Genomic DNA, 15658 nt, shown 5'->3' with positions numbered 1-15658 from the left:
TGAAATGAATTTGTTTTGACAAAGAAATAAACAATGGGTGACCTTTGAGCTAAGCTCCCTTGGCCATGTCTCAGATAACAAAGCGAATACTGTCCTACTCTGATTCGAGAAAAAAAGTTAGAAAAGGATATCATTTGAGCACAGCAACTGCAAAGAAAACACTGCGGTCGAAACGGGAAGGAGGCCAAATTCTAAAGTCCCATGATTTCCAAGGTACCAAAATTACTGACACAGTCCTCTTCTTCCCCTCCTGCTCATTAGAAGTTATACAAAGACCTAGGATTAGGATCAACTAATGTGAGGTCAGTGGCGTACCTACTGACCTCCTTCAGTGTGGTGGCCTTTATCAGTACAGCCCTTAGAGGGGGTTAACACTGCTCATTAAAATCATGACTATCCTCTCCAGGGGAACGACCGGCCACATCAATGAACACCCACCAGACGGCCTCTTAATAGGCTTGATTAGAATTGGAAGCGGTCAGGAGGATGAGCGCGGTATAGATGCAGGATGCCTGCAGTTGTTTTGGAGTGCAAAATGAAAATTGTATTTGCCCAGTACTTGAGATTTATTGGTGGAGCCTGAATGCAAATCATCCCAGCGTAGACATTAATCTAGCAGGAGTATTTCATTTAACGGGGCTTCTGTGGCAAGAGACAGTTCATGGGCTCGTAAATATGGTTTGACGCACTGATTGTTCAGCACATCACAGGCTAAAAGAGTAGGTGCTGCCGGACATGAGAAACAGCCTTCTCCTTTATGCTCCTCTTCACTGCCATGGGGCACCAAAACATCCTGAAGCTGTTTCCTGGCTTTGTCTGAACTACATGAAAACTTGCCCAACTGGAGTCTTAAGTTTCAGCTAGGGCAGCAAATTACACTACAGAAGCCAAGATACAGAGACTGCAGGAAAACCAAAAAGTACAATATGATATGTTTATGCTGGATATGGAAAACTCAGGTCTGATTCTAAACACGCCACATAGTGTTTAAAGTAAATGTTGACTGTTACATCATAGGTATTTAATAAATAATAGAGCTCCACTAGTTTGTTGTTGTAATCATATTTTTCTAACAACTTATTTTGTCATAGTACAACTGTAAATAGTAGGACAGACCATGACACTGCACAAAAATACAGAAACAAGAGCATAATGATCAATTAATTGATTCTTAAGAATGTATTTGATTTTGTGGAATGACAGTCAGGTCCATAAATATTGGGACATTGACAAGATTCTAATTTCTTTGGGCTCTAAACACCACCATAATGGATTTCAAAATTAAAATGAAGATGTGCTTGAACAGCAGACTTTCAGCTTTAATTTGAGGGTGTTTACTGTCCATCCAAATTAGGTTATTGATGCTGGAATTAAAACAGGTTGAAAATGTGCCTTCCACTTTTTAAGGGGCAAAAGGTCATGGGACAGGTCAGGTGGGCATGCATGGCTGCCAATGGAACTGGTTCCTTCTTATTTATTGATGATGTGACTGCTGACAAAAGCATCAGGAAAATTCTGAAATGTTTCAGGCAATATTATCTGCTCATCATCAGCCAAATGCTTCAGAACGCATTGGATGGTGCTTCACAGTGCAGTAGGACAATGACCCAAAGCTTACTGCAACCAAAGTGTTTATTAAGGAAAGAAAGTGCAATGTTATGCCTTTACCTGATCTGAATCTGATTGAGCTTGCATTTCATTTGCTGAAGACAAAACTGAAGAACAACCAGGAACTGGAGACAGTTGCAGTAGAGGCCTGGCAGAGCATCACCGGGGATGAAATCCAGTGTCTGGTGATGTCTATACATCCCAGACTTCAGGCTGTAATTGACTGCAAATGATTTGCAACCAAGTATTACAATGTGAAAGTTTGATTTACATTTGGCACCTTAAAAAGTGGGGGACACATTTACAAACTGTTGTGTTGCTACACTGAAAGAAATATCCTTAGAACTTACTTACCGCATTTTCACGACCATAAGGCGCAGTTAAAAGTCTTACATTTTCTGCAAAATGGACGGGGCGCCTTATAATGCGGCGCGCCTTATGTGCGCACCGAGTTCCAAAATCTATAAATGTTGTGTGATGAGCGCTCCGCTTGACTGACTGGGAGCATTTCCTGCCGACACGCTGCTTATATAGAGGAAAGGCGGACGTGACTGAGTACAGCATGAGGACGTTAAAGAGGGAAGGGTGCGCGTGACAGAGGACGCTAAAGGCACGCCCCCAGTAGGTATATAGCGCCGGTCATGCCAGCCTCCACTCGTAAAGTAGCAATCAAGCCAGCCGCCCCTAATTTTGTTCATACTAGGCATTACGGTAATAAGTCGCCAACTCACGGCGAAAGCCACCTTCAAAATAAAAGCTTCCCAATAATACGGACGTCAATGCTCTTCGGTTAAGGAATGCAACCAGCAAGGTTAATTTGAATCTTGAGATGCATTAAAAAATGTAGTTTCTTAGTTTTTGGAGACTTTTATTTTGAAATGCAATATCAGAGCTTCATCAAACCTCTTTTAGTGGAGTCCTTGGTGGTTTGTCACACAGATCTGGACTTGTCTTGCGATACCAGCTCAGTAGGTAGAACAGGTTCGAATCCCTGCTACGACTGTCCGCATGTCGAAGTGTCCTTGGGCAAGACACTGAACCCTAATTTGCTCCCGGTGGGCCTGGCAGTGCCTCGCATGGCAGCAGTCGCCCATTGGTTTATGAATGTGTGTGTGTGTGAATGTGAGTCTTTGCAAAGCGCTTTGGGCACTGTGATGATGTAGATAAAGTGCTATATAAGAGCAGTCCATTTACCATTTATTTTTCCTAAGATATCAAATAAACTAAATTTTTTAATGTATCCCAAGATTCAAATTAACTTTGCTGCTTGCATTCCTTAACCGTAGAGCACTGACGTCCACATTATTGGGAAGCTTTTATTTTGAAGGTGTCTTTCGCCGCGAGTTGGCAACGTATGACCGTAATGCCTAGTATGAATAAAATTAGGGGCGGCTGGCTTGACTGCTACTTTACGAGCGGAGGCTGGCTTGAACGCAGTCGAAAATGGCACCTATGAAGAGACACGCTTACGAAGCAAAGTTTAAACTGCAAGCTATCAGTTACGTGGAGGAACATGCTGAAAATCTGCAATTAATCATCTTTGTTTCATTCTGGTGGTTTTTAGAGCCAAAAAGATGACAATTGTGTCGATGTCCCAATATTTATGGACGTGACTGTTGTTGATGATCAATTGCACCATGAAGTAATATGAAGTGCACTACTTGACTGCAACCAGAACAGGGACTGTTGATTCACTAACTATCCATCCATCTTCTGTACCGCTTATCCTCACGAGGGTCGCGGGCGTGCTGGAGCCTCTCCCAGCTGACTGCGGGAGAGAGGCGGGGTACACCGTAAACTGGTTGCCAGCCAATCGCAGGGCACATATAAACAAACAACCATTCACACTCACAGACACAACTACGGACTAATTTAGAGTCCTCAATCAATCTGCCACGCATGTTTTTGGGATGTGGGAGGAAACCGGAGTACCCGGAAAAAACCCACACAGGCACGGGGAGAACATGCAAACTCCACACAGGCGGGGCTGGGATTTGAACCCCGGTCCTCAGAACTGTGAGGCAGATGTGCTAACCAGTCGAGCACCGTGCCACCCAGTCTCAAGTAGTTTGCAGTCAAAAGAAGAACAGTCACAAACATCAGCTATGGAAGTTTAACTACATCTATGCTGACCTTTGCGGTAGCACAACTCTTCTGTGCACGATTATTCTGCTCAAAACAACACTGGATGGTAGAGCTATGAACGAGTCATTGAAGAGTCGAATCAATTCACAAGTCCAACTAAAAAATAAATAAATAAATAAAATAAACTAATGCAGAATCAGAATTTTCGCATTCGAATTACAATGAATGTTGACAAGCTGTAAGTGTTGCCACGCCACATAAAAAAAAAATAAATTTTAAAAAAACAACACTAAATATTCCATGAAAAAAAGCACAAGCTTTCTGCTGAAGGAGGCGTCCATTAGCCTACTTCCAAGTAGCTGCATGGATATTCATGGCAGTGACACAAACAAAGCTGGAAAGGAGCCATCGCTTCAGGGGGCACCGTGGCAGAATGAATTTGAGAAAGTTTATCCAACACAGCGTGAAAGATGACGAGAGCCAGCTAGCTACGGAGCAAACTAAGTAGCTAGCTGGCTAGCTGGAAAGGCGGCAGCTTGCTCAAAGGCATGAAGGCACTAAGCAGCAAGGATTTACAGCACCGACACGCAAAACAGACCCGGGCTTCTACCTGAATGGTGAGGGAGCCTGGTTAAAGTAAGCCTTTTTAAACAAAACAAAAACAAAAAAATCTAATTGGATTTTTAATTCATTGGACTATTATTTCAGAATAGGCGGCACTCCGTTTAGAGTCTCCAATTAATGCATGTTTTTGGGATGTGGGAGGAAACCGGAGTGCCCGGAGAAAACCCACACAGGCACGGGGAGAACATGCAAACTCCACACAGGCGGGGCCGGGGATGGAACCCGGGTCCTCAGAACTGTGAGGCTGACGCTCTAACCAGTCGGTCACCGTGCCGCCTGATCCTTAACCTGTTTAAAATAATTTAAAAACAAAGAGCAAAAAAAAAAAAAAAACATTGAAAAACAAACTACTGAAAAATAAAAGACTGCTTACTAAATTTACTAAAAGAACGTACAGTGCAAGAAAGATTAAAAACAAACAAAAGAAAATGCTCAATCATAAACATGACCAAAAAAAAGAATAGTTTTTACCGCACTGCATCAATTACACTGTATTCCAGAGAATTGTTCCTGTTTTTGACTCTCTCGTAACTATTTGAGGTAAAATAGTAGACACAGCTCTCATTATAATGCAGGACAGTCCTACACCGCTGCATACAACCACATAAATAATAAAATAAACATATTTCTTTATCAAATTAATACCTCTCTCCCTGTCAAGCATTGACACCTTTGTAAAGGTGCTCCAAAAAACTAACTAATAAAATGTCGTATGTGTAATTCTTTAATGAACAATTTTTCAAGGTTTTAAATTATGTACAATACAGTATGTCATTATTTGCAGCCAATACATTATCATCATCACCAGCACTAATTTGAGATGAAGCAACAGAAGAAAAGAAAAAAGAAAAAAAATGTATGTAAACCAGCTCAAATATGTTTGTAAGATTAGAGCAAAGCGGAAAGTGTCACATCTGCTCATCACTCGTCTAGCCATCACATTCACATGCCAAATATTTCCCCCCGGCTGGCTTACCAGGCCTGGGACAAGGTTTGAATGTGAAGCATGCATAAAAAGATGCATCCAGCAGCATTGCAATAAGAAATCAAAGTACAATCAGACACCATTCCACTCTAAATCCCAGAGGACAGCATCAGATTGTTGTGGTGCAATTCTGATTAAAGCACCTTCCTATGCTGCATCATGCAAAACAACAAACATTCATCCAAACAAATGCCTTCTCTACAGATTCATTTGTGACCTGTGATCACTTTACAGTGGCTGGAACGCAGCAGACCACATGTGGGGGTGGCAGGCTGTAACAAAATGCCATTTATCACCAATGTTTAGAGCAGGAATGTGCAGGCCTATCTAGTGTTGCCTGTCAGCTAATTCCAACGTGAGCGCCAGTCCTCCAATGAACAGTAGTAGAAGGCTGCTAAAACAAACACCATTAAGAGCAAAAACATGCATAGGGTCAGCAGAAATTGTATCAGACCGGGGATGACAAGGCACTCAACTATCAGGAAACCTGATGGGCGTGTGAATTTTATTTCTTACCTGGGTGTTACATGGGCTTTATTTTTTAGTCAGGGAAGTAGAATTTTCCACTTGGAATCCATATGCTATACCCATCACATCTCAAGGATAGAAAACAGCAAAATTAGCCTCGAACAGTGTACACCCATTACAGTAGGTTCATTCCAATACTTACGCAGGACTTGGATATTCCCAATTCCTGATCAACAGCGTTCCCCAAATGCCTGTTCTGCAGGAATCACAGGGACAATTTGGACAATTTGTGGAGTCACTCACAGGATTCACTATCAGCAGTACATCACATGTTCTGCTCTCTGCACCTTGTTTTGAAATGCTGGCAAACGGAAAAGCCTACCTACATATAGCCCATGCAAGGGGGGTGTCAGCCCAATATATTACAGTGAGCAAACTAAACCATAAGGACTGAGACTCTTGACACCTCACGATTCGATCATATTACTATCTTGAATTGCGTCAGCATTCTGAATCAAAACATGCTTTTGTCATAAATGTCTTACTTAGTGTGTGACCATTAACTACTTACCAAAGAATATTTGAAAGACTAAACATTTATTCCGATTACCCTAATTACTTACCTTATCACCTAATCAATAACTAAACGGAAAAGGTGGGAAAAGCTGTATAAATTAGAATGCAACATTTGCCAACAAATGTTTCTCAGCATTGCAAAAAGCCAACCGTGTTTCTAACATTCTAGTCTGTTGTTTGTTTATATGTACCCTGCGATTGGCTAGCGACCAGTTCAGGGTGTACCCGCCTCTCGCCTGAAGATAGCTGGGATAGGCTCCAGCACGCCCGCGACCCTTGTGAGGATAAAGCCGTACAGAAAATGGATGGATGGATGGATAGTTCACATTACAATGCAACTGTTGCCAGTACTGATTTGAATTTTCCATTTACAGCCCATCCATTTTGCAGGAATTCAAGACCCGCGAGTCGAACGTCTTTTAGGATTGCGACAAAGGAATGTGTTTTGTTTTTTTACCCTTGCAAAACACGTCATCAATAAAAAGTATTCTCTAATAATCGTATGTATTTTGTAAAACTTACAAGTTATGCATCCAGCAGACGTTCGACTCCCATTCCAGTACGCAGTGCAGACATAAAATGTAATTCAAAGCTTTTTTTTCCTCCACGTCCCACGACAGCAATTTCAACAATGTATTTTTATAGTAATAGTTATATTTCTAAACTGCACAGGTTGCGCTTCGAGCAAGTAGGGAGTGGTTTCAAGGAGAATGACAACCACACAAGATCCCATTCACTGCCACCAAAGAATAAAATCCAGATGTGGATAAAACTTTGCTAGATTTTATGCGCAAAGTAATAAAAACCTGGACTATTCAGAAAACTGTAGAGGAAAATTTGGAGGAAAAAAGTGCGGGAGCCCCATTTGTTCATGCATTTTTGTCTAATTTAATTCTGTACATAGTTATACTTGTAACTAAATTATTTTTCTGTCAAAAGTACTTTCTTAGTGTTGTTTTATGTTCAGATGTTTGAGATTTTCACTAATGAAAAAAAATATTGGTGTCAAAGTCATTATTCTGCTTGATGTGTCTGCTTTCACAAAAAGGCTCTCTTCTCAGTTTTTTTCCTCCAGAAACAGATTTGGCTGAAAGTAGCCTATATTTGACTGCTGATTTCTAAAGAACGGGATAAGCTCGAGACAAACTTTTTTTTCTGATGAAAGAATTGAGTCTGATGTTTCTTTTGTTGTTTACATCGTCATAGTACACAATATTCTGTGGGTCTTAAAAAAATCTGTGAAATTGCTAGAAAATGCCTGGCAGTGAATGAGTTAAGAGGCTCCTCTGTCCTCCACTCGTTACCTGTATTAATGGCACCTGTTTGAACTCGTTCTCAGTATAAAAGACACTTGTCCACTACGTCAAACAGTCACACTTCAAACTCCACTATGGCCAAGACCAAAGAGCTGTCAAAGGACACCAGAAACAAAATTGTAGTCCTGCACCAGGATGGGAAGACTGAATCTGCAATAGGTAAGCAGCTTAGTGTGAAGAAATCAACTGTGGGAGCAATTATTTGTAAATGGAATACATACAAAACCATTGATAATCTCCCTCAATCTGGGGCTCCATGCAAGGTCTCACCCCGTGGGTTCAAAATGACCACAAGAACGGTGAGCAAATATCCCAGAACCACACAGGGAGACCTAGTGAATGACCTGCAGAGAGCTGGGACCAAAGTAACAAAGGCTACTGTCAGTAACACACTACCCGCCAGGGACTCAAATCCTGCAGTGTCAGACGTGCCCCCCTGCTTAAGACAGTACATGTCCAGGCTCGTCTGAAGTTTGCTAGAGAGCATTTGGATGATCAAGAAGAGGATTGGGAGAATGTCATATGGTCAGATGAAATAAAAATAGAAAACCACATGCTTTGGAGCTGTTTTTGTGCAAAGGGACCAGGACGACTGATCCGCGTAAAGCAAATAATGAATGGGGCCATGTATCGTCAAACTTTGAGTGAAAACCTCATTCCATCAGCAAGATCATTGAAGATGAAACGTGGCTTGGTCTTTCAGCATGACAATGATCCCAAACACACAACCGGGCAACAAAGGAGTGGCTTCATAAGAAGTACTTCAAGGTCCTGGAGTGGCCTAGCCCGTCTCCAGATCTCAACCCCATAGAAAATCTTTGGAGGGAGTTGAAAGTCCCAAAAGATCACTACTCTAGAGGAGATCTGCATGGAGGAATGGGCCAAAATATAAAACACTGTGTGAAAACCCTGTGAAGACTGAAAGAAAATATTTGATCTCTGTCATTGCCAACAAAGGGTATATAACAAAGTATTGTTGTTAACCAAAGTATTGTTGTTAACCAAATACTTAATACTCACCATAATTTACAAATAAATTCATTTTAAAAAAAATAAAAAATAAAAATTAAAAATTAAAAAAAATCAGACAATGTGATTTTCCGGATTGATTTATTTTTTTCCCCTCAATTTTGTTCTGGTGTCCTTTGACAGGTCTTTGTTCTTGGCCATAGAGGAGTTTGGAGTGTGACTGTTTGAGGTGGGGACAGGCTAATAAATTATTTAAAAATCAGGCAATGTGATTTTCAGGATTTTTTTTCTTCTCTCATATACCTATGATGAAAATTACAGGCCTCTCTCATCTTTTTAAGGGGGAGAACTTGCACAATTGGTGGCTGATTAAGTAATTTTTTGTCTCACTGTAGCGCTGCTGTGTTGTGCGTACATTCGAGAAAGCATGTACATGTGATGTACTTGTCGCTTGTAATACCATCAATATTGCAAAATTCCATTTTGTATCATGTAAAAAAAAATACCTATTGTGGTCTATATGATATGGCATGGTCATGTCGCACTGCGTTCTTTACAGTACATATGCCACATTGACTGTCTGGCAGCCCTTGCACTTCCACGATAAACCATCATTCATCATTCTCTCAGCGAGGGCCAAACCCTAGTTTTACCCTTTTTGTAAAAGTAAAATAAAGACGATCGAGATCGCTCAGGTATCTACATGGACGACTACACGTAATACCAACCGGTCCAACCATACTCAAAGTACAAATAAATCTGGGTTTTTACATTCTCTTCTTTTACATAATATCTGCAATAAAGCCAAACTCACAATGTAGTATGAAGTGTTTTTCAACAGCAAATTAAACTTGATTCACCGTAACAACCTGCTTGCGCTGAATGACAGAATGGATTTATATAAACGGTAAAAAGAATAATGCCGCTGATGATGCAGCAAAATGAACATAGATGTAAAAAATGTGAGGTAATTTTGAGTTGGGAATACTACACAATGGAACATAATACTACATACACCATTTGAGCTTTGAGGATTCCCTGCACATTGCTAAGCTCACCGTTTTATCAAATAAAACACCCTGCTTGAGCTCACATTTCTATGCTTCACAGCAAGATGCATCAATGTCTAATTTTCCCTTCAGGATCAACAAAGAAGGATATATGGGTAAACTCATCCTAAGGAGGAGAAATCTGATATATGTTAATTAGAGGGATTAAGAGGTGGAAGTAGATTTGGCTACCTCTAATACCGAATAGTCTCAATTCTAAGTAAGGCTATCCATGTCCTGATAATTATGGTACAGACAAATTGATTCATTTACTTATTGGATTGAAAGCAATTAAACTAATGTACAATTATTGCAAGATGAACGACTTCTTCACAAAAGCTCTTTATTTCCACTTTGGGTTTTGAAGGATTAGTGATGGAAAAAAACACTACAGACAACATCTTAATGCTGAAATGGTTGGCTGTATATTCTTTTTTTTTTTTTAACCAGCTAGGTAGCTAGCTTTGCAATTTGCCCTAAAACAGACAACTTTAGAATATGAAAAAAATCTAATCTGATAGGCGGTGAAGTTATTTAGCAACCTTGAATCTTGCCTTGAATTGGAGCATGATGCAGATGCATCCTGCATTCCATGAAGTGGATACTATTCTGTTAGCTAGAAGGATAATACTACTATTACTGGTACAACTACTCATAATCATCATCATTTTTTATTATTACTTTATATATATATATATAATAATTATAATAATAATATATTAGATTTATATAGCGCATTTCAAAGGACCCTAGGTTATAGGTTAAGGATTCACTAACAAACAAGTTAAATAACTAACTAGTTAAAAAACAAGTCAGAATTTCAACATTAGCTCTCAGACAAAAGCATTTTTCCCTTAGGATGTTTACATTCTGAGGAATTACTAACACGCAACGAAACAGAAGTCGTAGTTATCTGAGCTAAATCCCACTATTCTCAAAAGTCATACATTCAAACTCGATATACACAATTTCACTCCTGATCTGAATCAAATTTCCCTTGTCTCTCTTTGGAATAGTATTTTTATAAGCACTGCAATCTTTAAACAGCTCATCACATTTAAAGAGCATTCGAGTCCTGTATCTTCTATGAACCGCACTTTACATTATTTACAGCGCTCATATTTTATCAGGTTCACTGAAGGAATCACAGTCTCTTTGATAACCTCTGTCTTCCAGAGCTCAACCGCATTCACGTTCAAACAGTGTGACAGGTAGACACAAACGTCAGACAAAAATCTCTACTTTGTCCAAAAGCTTCTTCTTCTTTTCCTTTCGGCTTGTCCCGTTAGTGGTCGCCACAGCGTGACATCCTTTTCCATGTAAGCCTATCTCCTGCATCCTCCTCTCTAATACCAACTGCCCTCATGTCTTCCCTCATGACATCCATCAACCTTCTCTTTTGCCTGGCAGCTCCATCCTCATCATCGCATTCTGCCAATATACTCACTCTCTCTCCTCTGGATGTGTCCAAACCATCAAAGTCTGCTCTCTCTAACTTTGTCTCCAAAACATCGAACCTTGGCTGTCCCTCTGATGAGCTCATTTTTAATTGTATCCAACCTGGTCACTCCGAGAGCGAACCACAACATTTTCATTTCCGCCACCTCCAGCTCTGCTTCCTGTTGTCTCTTCAGTCCCACTGTCTCTAATCCGTACATCATGGCTGCCCTCACCACTGTTTTATAAACTTTGCCCTTCATCCTAGCAGAGACTGTAGTGTCACGTAACACACCTGACACCTTCCTCCACCCGTTCCAACCTGCTAGGACCCGTTTCTTCACTTTCTTACCACACTCACCATTGCTCTGAACTATTGACCCCAAGTATTTGAAGTGCTCCACCCTTGCCATTGCCAGTGTATTCAATTAAATATAGGTTGAAGAGGATTTGCAAATCATTGTATTTTGTTTTTATTTATGTTTAACACAACGTCCCAACTTCAGTGGAATTGGGGGTTGTACATCTGCTGTTGTAAGTAGCCCTCTGTTCCTGCCTCTTCTGGGGGGAAAAAAGTGTTCACTACAGGCATTTCCATCCATTTTGCAAAGTCTACCACCATCTGTTCCTCCAAGTTCCTTTCCTGGATGCCATACTTACTCATCATTTGCTCAGAACTACTTCGTCTAGCTCCTTCCAGAATTTCTCTTTCACCTCTAGGTCACATCGTACCTGTGGGGCATAGCTATGATGGCTGTGTGATATTTCAGTTTTTCTTTTTTAATAAATCTGCAAATATTTCAACAATTCTGTTTTTTTTCTGTCAATATGGGGTGCTTGTGTGTACATTAATGAGGGGGGAAAAAATGAACTTAAATTATTTTAGCAAATGGCTGCAATATAACAGAGTGAAAAATGTAAGGGGGTCTGAATACTTTCCGTACCCACTGTATGTCTTTATATCTCAAAAGTGTTCTCTGTCAATTGACTGTCTGTTGTACCGGAGACAAATTATTTGTGTTTTTGACATACTTGGCAAATAAAGATTATTCTGATTCTGAAATCGGCATCACGTGGTTTATGGGCACCGTGTTGTTACCCTGCGTCTTCATTTCCCCCATAGGAGGGCGATTAACTATACTGTGCTCATTTTTTGATATTTTGTAAGTGGATTTTTGTCCAAATGGTTTGTTGTGTGGCTGCTCCACTCGTCCCGGACGAGGCGTAGGGTTGCTATATTTCCCGATAAATGTATTCTTTTTAAGCTGAAACAAAGTGACTATTTCTTTTTGAAATGTGAGGCTAATTGTTTCTTTACAGTAACTGGTAGCTAGTCGCTCTTTAATAATGCCCACATTCAATTGTTTTAGATTGATTTAACGTGTTACCAACAGCCCGCGACCCTAGTGAGTATAAGCGGTAAAGAAAATGGATGGATAACTCGCACTGGATATACAGTACACCGGTATTGGCTGTGATGACGTGTCAATAAAGTTTATTCAAACCAAGTACAGCACACAAAAAAAGTATAAAAAGGCATGTATAAAATATATAATTGCCTATTGGGTTAATATTATGCAATAGTAAACATTGAAATTCCTTCAAGTGTTTATGAATATTGGTAGGGATAAGATGAAAGTTAGTAAATGCAAACATAAGGCGCATGCTGGTAGTATATGAAATGGGTAACAACATGGCGCCCAAGCACAAAGCTGGTCAGACTTTCTTCATATAAAACTTTGGTCCAGGGTGCACCCCGCCAAAGTCAACTGGGATAGGCTGCTGAGGACAAGCGGCGTAGAAAATGGATGGATTACCAATTACCATAATATTCATACAAATTGTGAAAGTACTGGACCTGTTGATCACTTTTATTTACATTGATTTCTGCATGGTTCTATACAGCTATATATATATATATATATATATATATATATATATATATATTCAAAAGTACTAGGGGTGGAGTATGCGTGTGCCGGTTGTGTTTTGTGGTCATTTCAGGATCATTTCATTAGTGTCTGTGAGGCTATTACATGGACCTTGGCAGAGATTTGCACTCTTCTAATGCCCTGCTGGTTACATAACAAATCTTCGCTGAGAACGCTGCTTTTCCCCCTGAGGTTGCAGCCTTTGCGTTCCATATATCATAGATGAATGTGGCTGACCATGCATGTGAAATACACTTTTAGGACCTCCCCTGGATTTTATGGCATTGACTTCGATCTCTTAAATTACGGAACCTGATAACTCCGATTCGTTTCTAAGTTCTAGTGTGTAACATGCATCTCCTGTCATTCAGCATGTCCGCGATCATGTGGGAAATGGCCAGCGTATAAATGAACTGATCTGTCATTTCTACTTTAACCAGGTCTCTCCTGTACCCAGAGACACAATTGCCTAGGGCCCCAAGCTGAAGGGTCCACAAGAGTCAACTGACATATCAATGACAAAACAATGGTACCGCTTTAGACACCACAAAGACAATGTGTCCATAATCCACCGCATAGGTCTCCTGACAAGCGGTTGCTGACTGGGGGCTAGTTCATGTCCCTGAGAGACGGCTGATATTGGTCCATATCAACAACACAGCCGAATACCAACGTAGGCACAGCAATGACAAGTCCATGTGCCAGGAGAGGCTAACCGGACTGGCCCTGATTTCAATGGAAAGAGCTGTATGAAGGTCCTTGGAAATGAGAGACAGTTGAAGGCCTGCAAGCAGCGGCACCACGATTGTACCGTGGACCAAGGTGTTGGCAACTCTTAAGTTTTTGCTTTACTTGCTTGTGGTTTTATCATTCTGAAAATTTTGCACATTTCAGGTTTATTTTGTATACCATGTATTTAAAGTTGTTAAAGTGAAGTTGTTTGTTATTCTTTTTATATGTCGATTTTTTATTATTAGTTTTTTTTTTAAGATCTCTTTTCTTATCCATCGTCCTGGTTTTTGTCTTAAGAGAGGGCTGAGTGCCTAGGACGCCCCTGCCTGTGCCAACCCAAATACGAAAGAAAAAGTTTGTCTGTGTCAAGCATAGCATAGTTCAAGCACACAAACGCGGTAGGTAGTTTGGCTCCCATTTTAGCAGCGAGGGCCAACTTCCATGTTGAGCCAGGAGGCAAAAGAGGCTTAAGGCTTACTTGTCATGCTCGTGGATGGCCCCGAGCGAGTGCGGGCTGTCGGCGCCCTGCAGCAGCCTGCAGCTCGCCAGGTGCCGCTGGTAACGCTCCTTCAGGCAGCCGTTCTCCGTGCACAAGTCGCACACTTGCCGCTCCAGCTCCTCGATCCGCGCCCGTTGCCTCTCCAGCAACTCTCGCTGTGTCTCGATGATCTTGTTGAGCTCTTGTAAATACTCCGCAGCCCTGCCGGGGTTCTCGGTGCCCGGGCTGTCCATGTCGTCGTGGCGCAGGAAGCGGCTCGCGTGTTTGAGCGACGCTCCAGGCTGGGTCTTCAAGCGCAATGCTCGGGCGGGTTGTTGCGCCTTTTACGCCTCGCCATTGCTCGTGACGGCGGAATTCCGAATACGGGCGTTCTTCTTCTTACAGCCTTCCCGGACCCTATACAGTCGGCTGTCGGTCACGCACAGAGCGTCGACGTCACAAAGAGCGAGCGGACACCTGTGACGGGTTTAACACGGACACTCTGTCATCGAGCTCCCCGAGGCTGACATGTCCACGACCACGCCGCCGCCGCCGCCGCCGCGACTTTCTGTAAACAGACGCCGGCTGTCCAGTGGGCGGAGTTTACAAGTTTTATGAATCTGACAGCAGGTCGCGTTGAGCGCATTACGGCTCAAGACAGATTACACTCTGACCCGCATTTATTTAGCTCCGTTTATCATCACATGCAACGCACGAATATGCAATATCACAGTCCTGACTCTACGTAACTCATCCATCTATCTATCCGATGTTTCTTTGGCTGACCCATGTGGCACAACTGTCCCAAACAGCAGCGCAAGGACAGGGAGACAAATGCAGGAAGTGGAAGACAGACAAACACAAAGGTAATTGCGAGAAAAATATTAGGGATTACTAGACCAGTTTATCTGTGACAGGTTTTATCTGTAACATTTGGTTTTGGAGTTAAATTGTTACTCTGTAAAATCTGCTGAATCAGCATTGCCCTACTAAATCCCCCTTAAAACTGCAACAATCCCTGATTTTGCCATTATGAATGTCACATTTGAAACTTGTTTGGGCCTTGCAGGTTTCTATGTTAACATACACAACATTCACTGATCGGAGTACAGTCATGTGTCAGCACATCTGCATCACGTGAGACCAAAGGCTGCAGAGTGTCAACCTCCCACTGGGATTGTTGATAGCAAATGGCTACACAGCTCTGGGAAAGAAACACAGCCACATTTCATTAGCAAGCATTTTAATTCCATCTTCTGCATCCTGGGAATATAGCTTTATGGCATGGCCCTTAAAATCAATAGTATTTGACAAGTCATAATGAGACCTGTGTGCCAGCAAACTAATGTTTTTGCATTTGCATCCTGAAAATGTAAACAAGCCCAACCTGTTTTGCATAT

The 15658-nt window shown here is 41.4% G+C and overlaps 1 protein-coding gene across 4 annotated transcripts in view; it reads right to left on the bottom strand.

Annotated features, from left to right (window-relative positions):
• The window catches only part of LOC133487548 (IQ motif and SEC7 domain-containing protein 1-like), a 139386-nt gene extending 124522 nt beyond the window's left edge, over positions 1–14864 (bottom strand). For 2 of the 4 annotated variants that reach the window (XM_061794297.1, XM_061794305.1), the window contains exon 1: positions 14259–14861. In XM_061794297.1, the coding sequence (XP_061650281.1) occupies positions 14259–14512 (254 nt within the window). In that variant the 5' untranslated portion in view covers positions 14513–14861. Of the gene's footprint in view, positions 1–14258 lie in introns of all 4 variants that reach the window. The other 2 variants (XM_061794365.1, XM_061794314.1) reach the window with 2 other exon arrangements.
• Positions 14865–15658: the final 794 nt, after the last annotated feature.

The sequence above is a fragment of the Phyllopteryx taeniolatus genome, chromosome 1 (genome assembly GCF_024500385.1).
Source record: "Phyllopteryx taeniolatus isolate TA_2022b chromosome 1, UOR_Ptae_1.2, whole genome shotgun sequence".
Lineage (NCBI taxonomy): Eukaryota > Metazoa > Chordata > Actinopteri > Syngnathiformes > Syngnathidae > Phyllopteryx > Phyllopteryx taeniolatus.
This window is presented reverse-complemented; position numbering and strand designations above follow the sequence as displayed.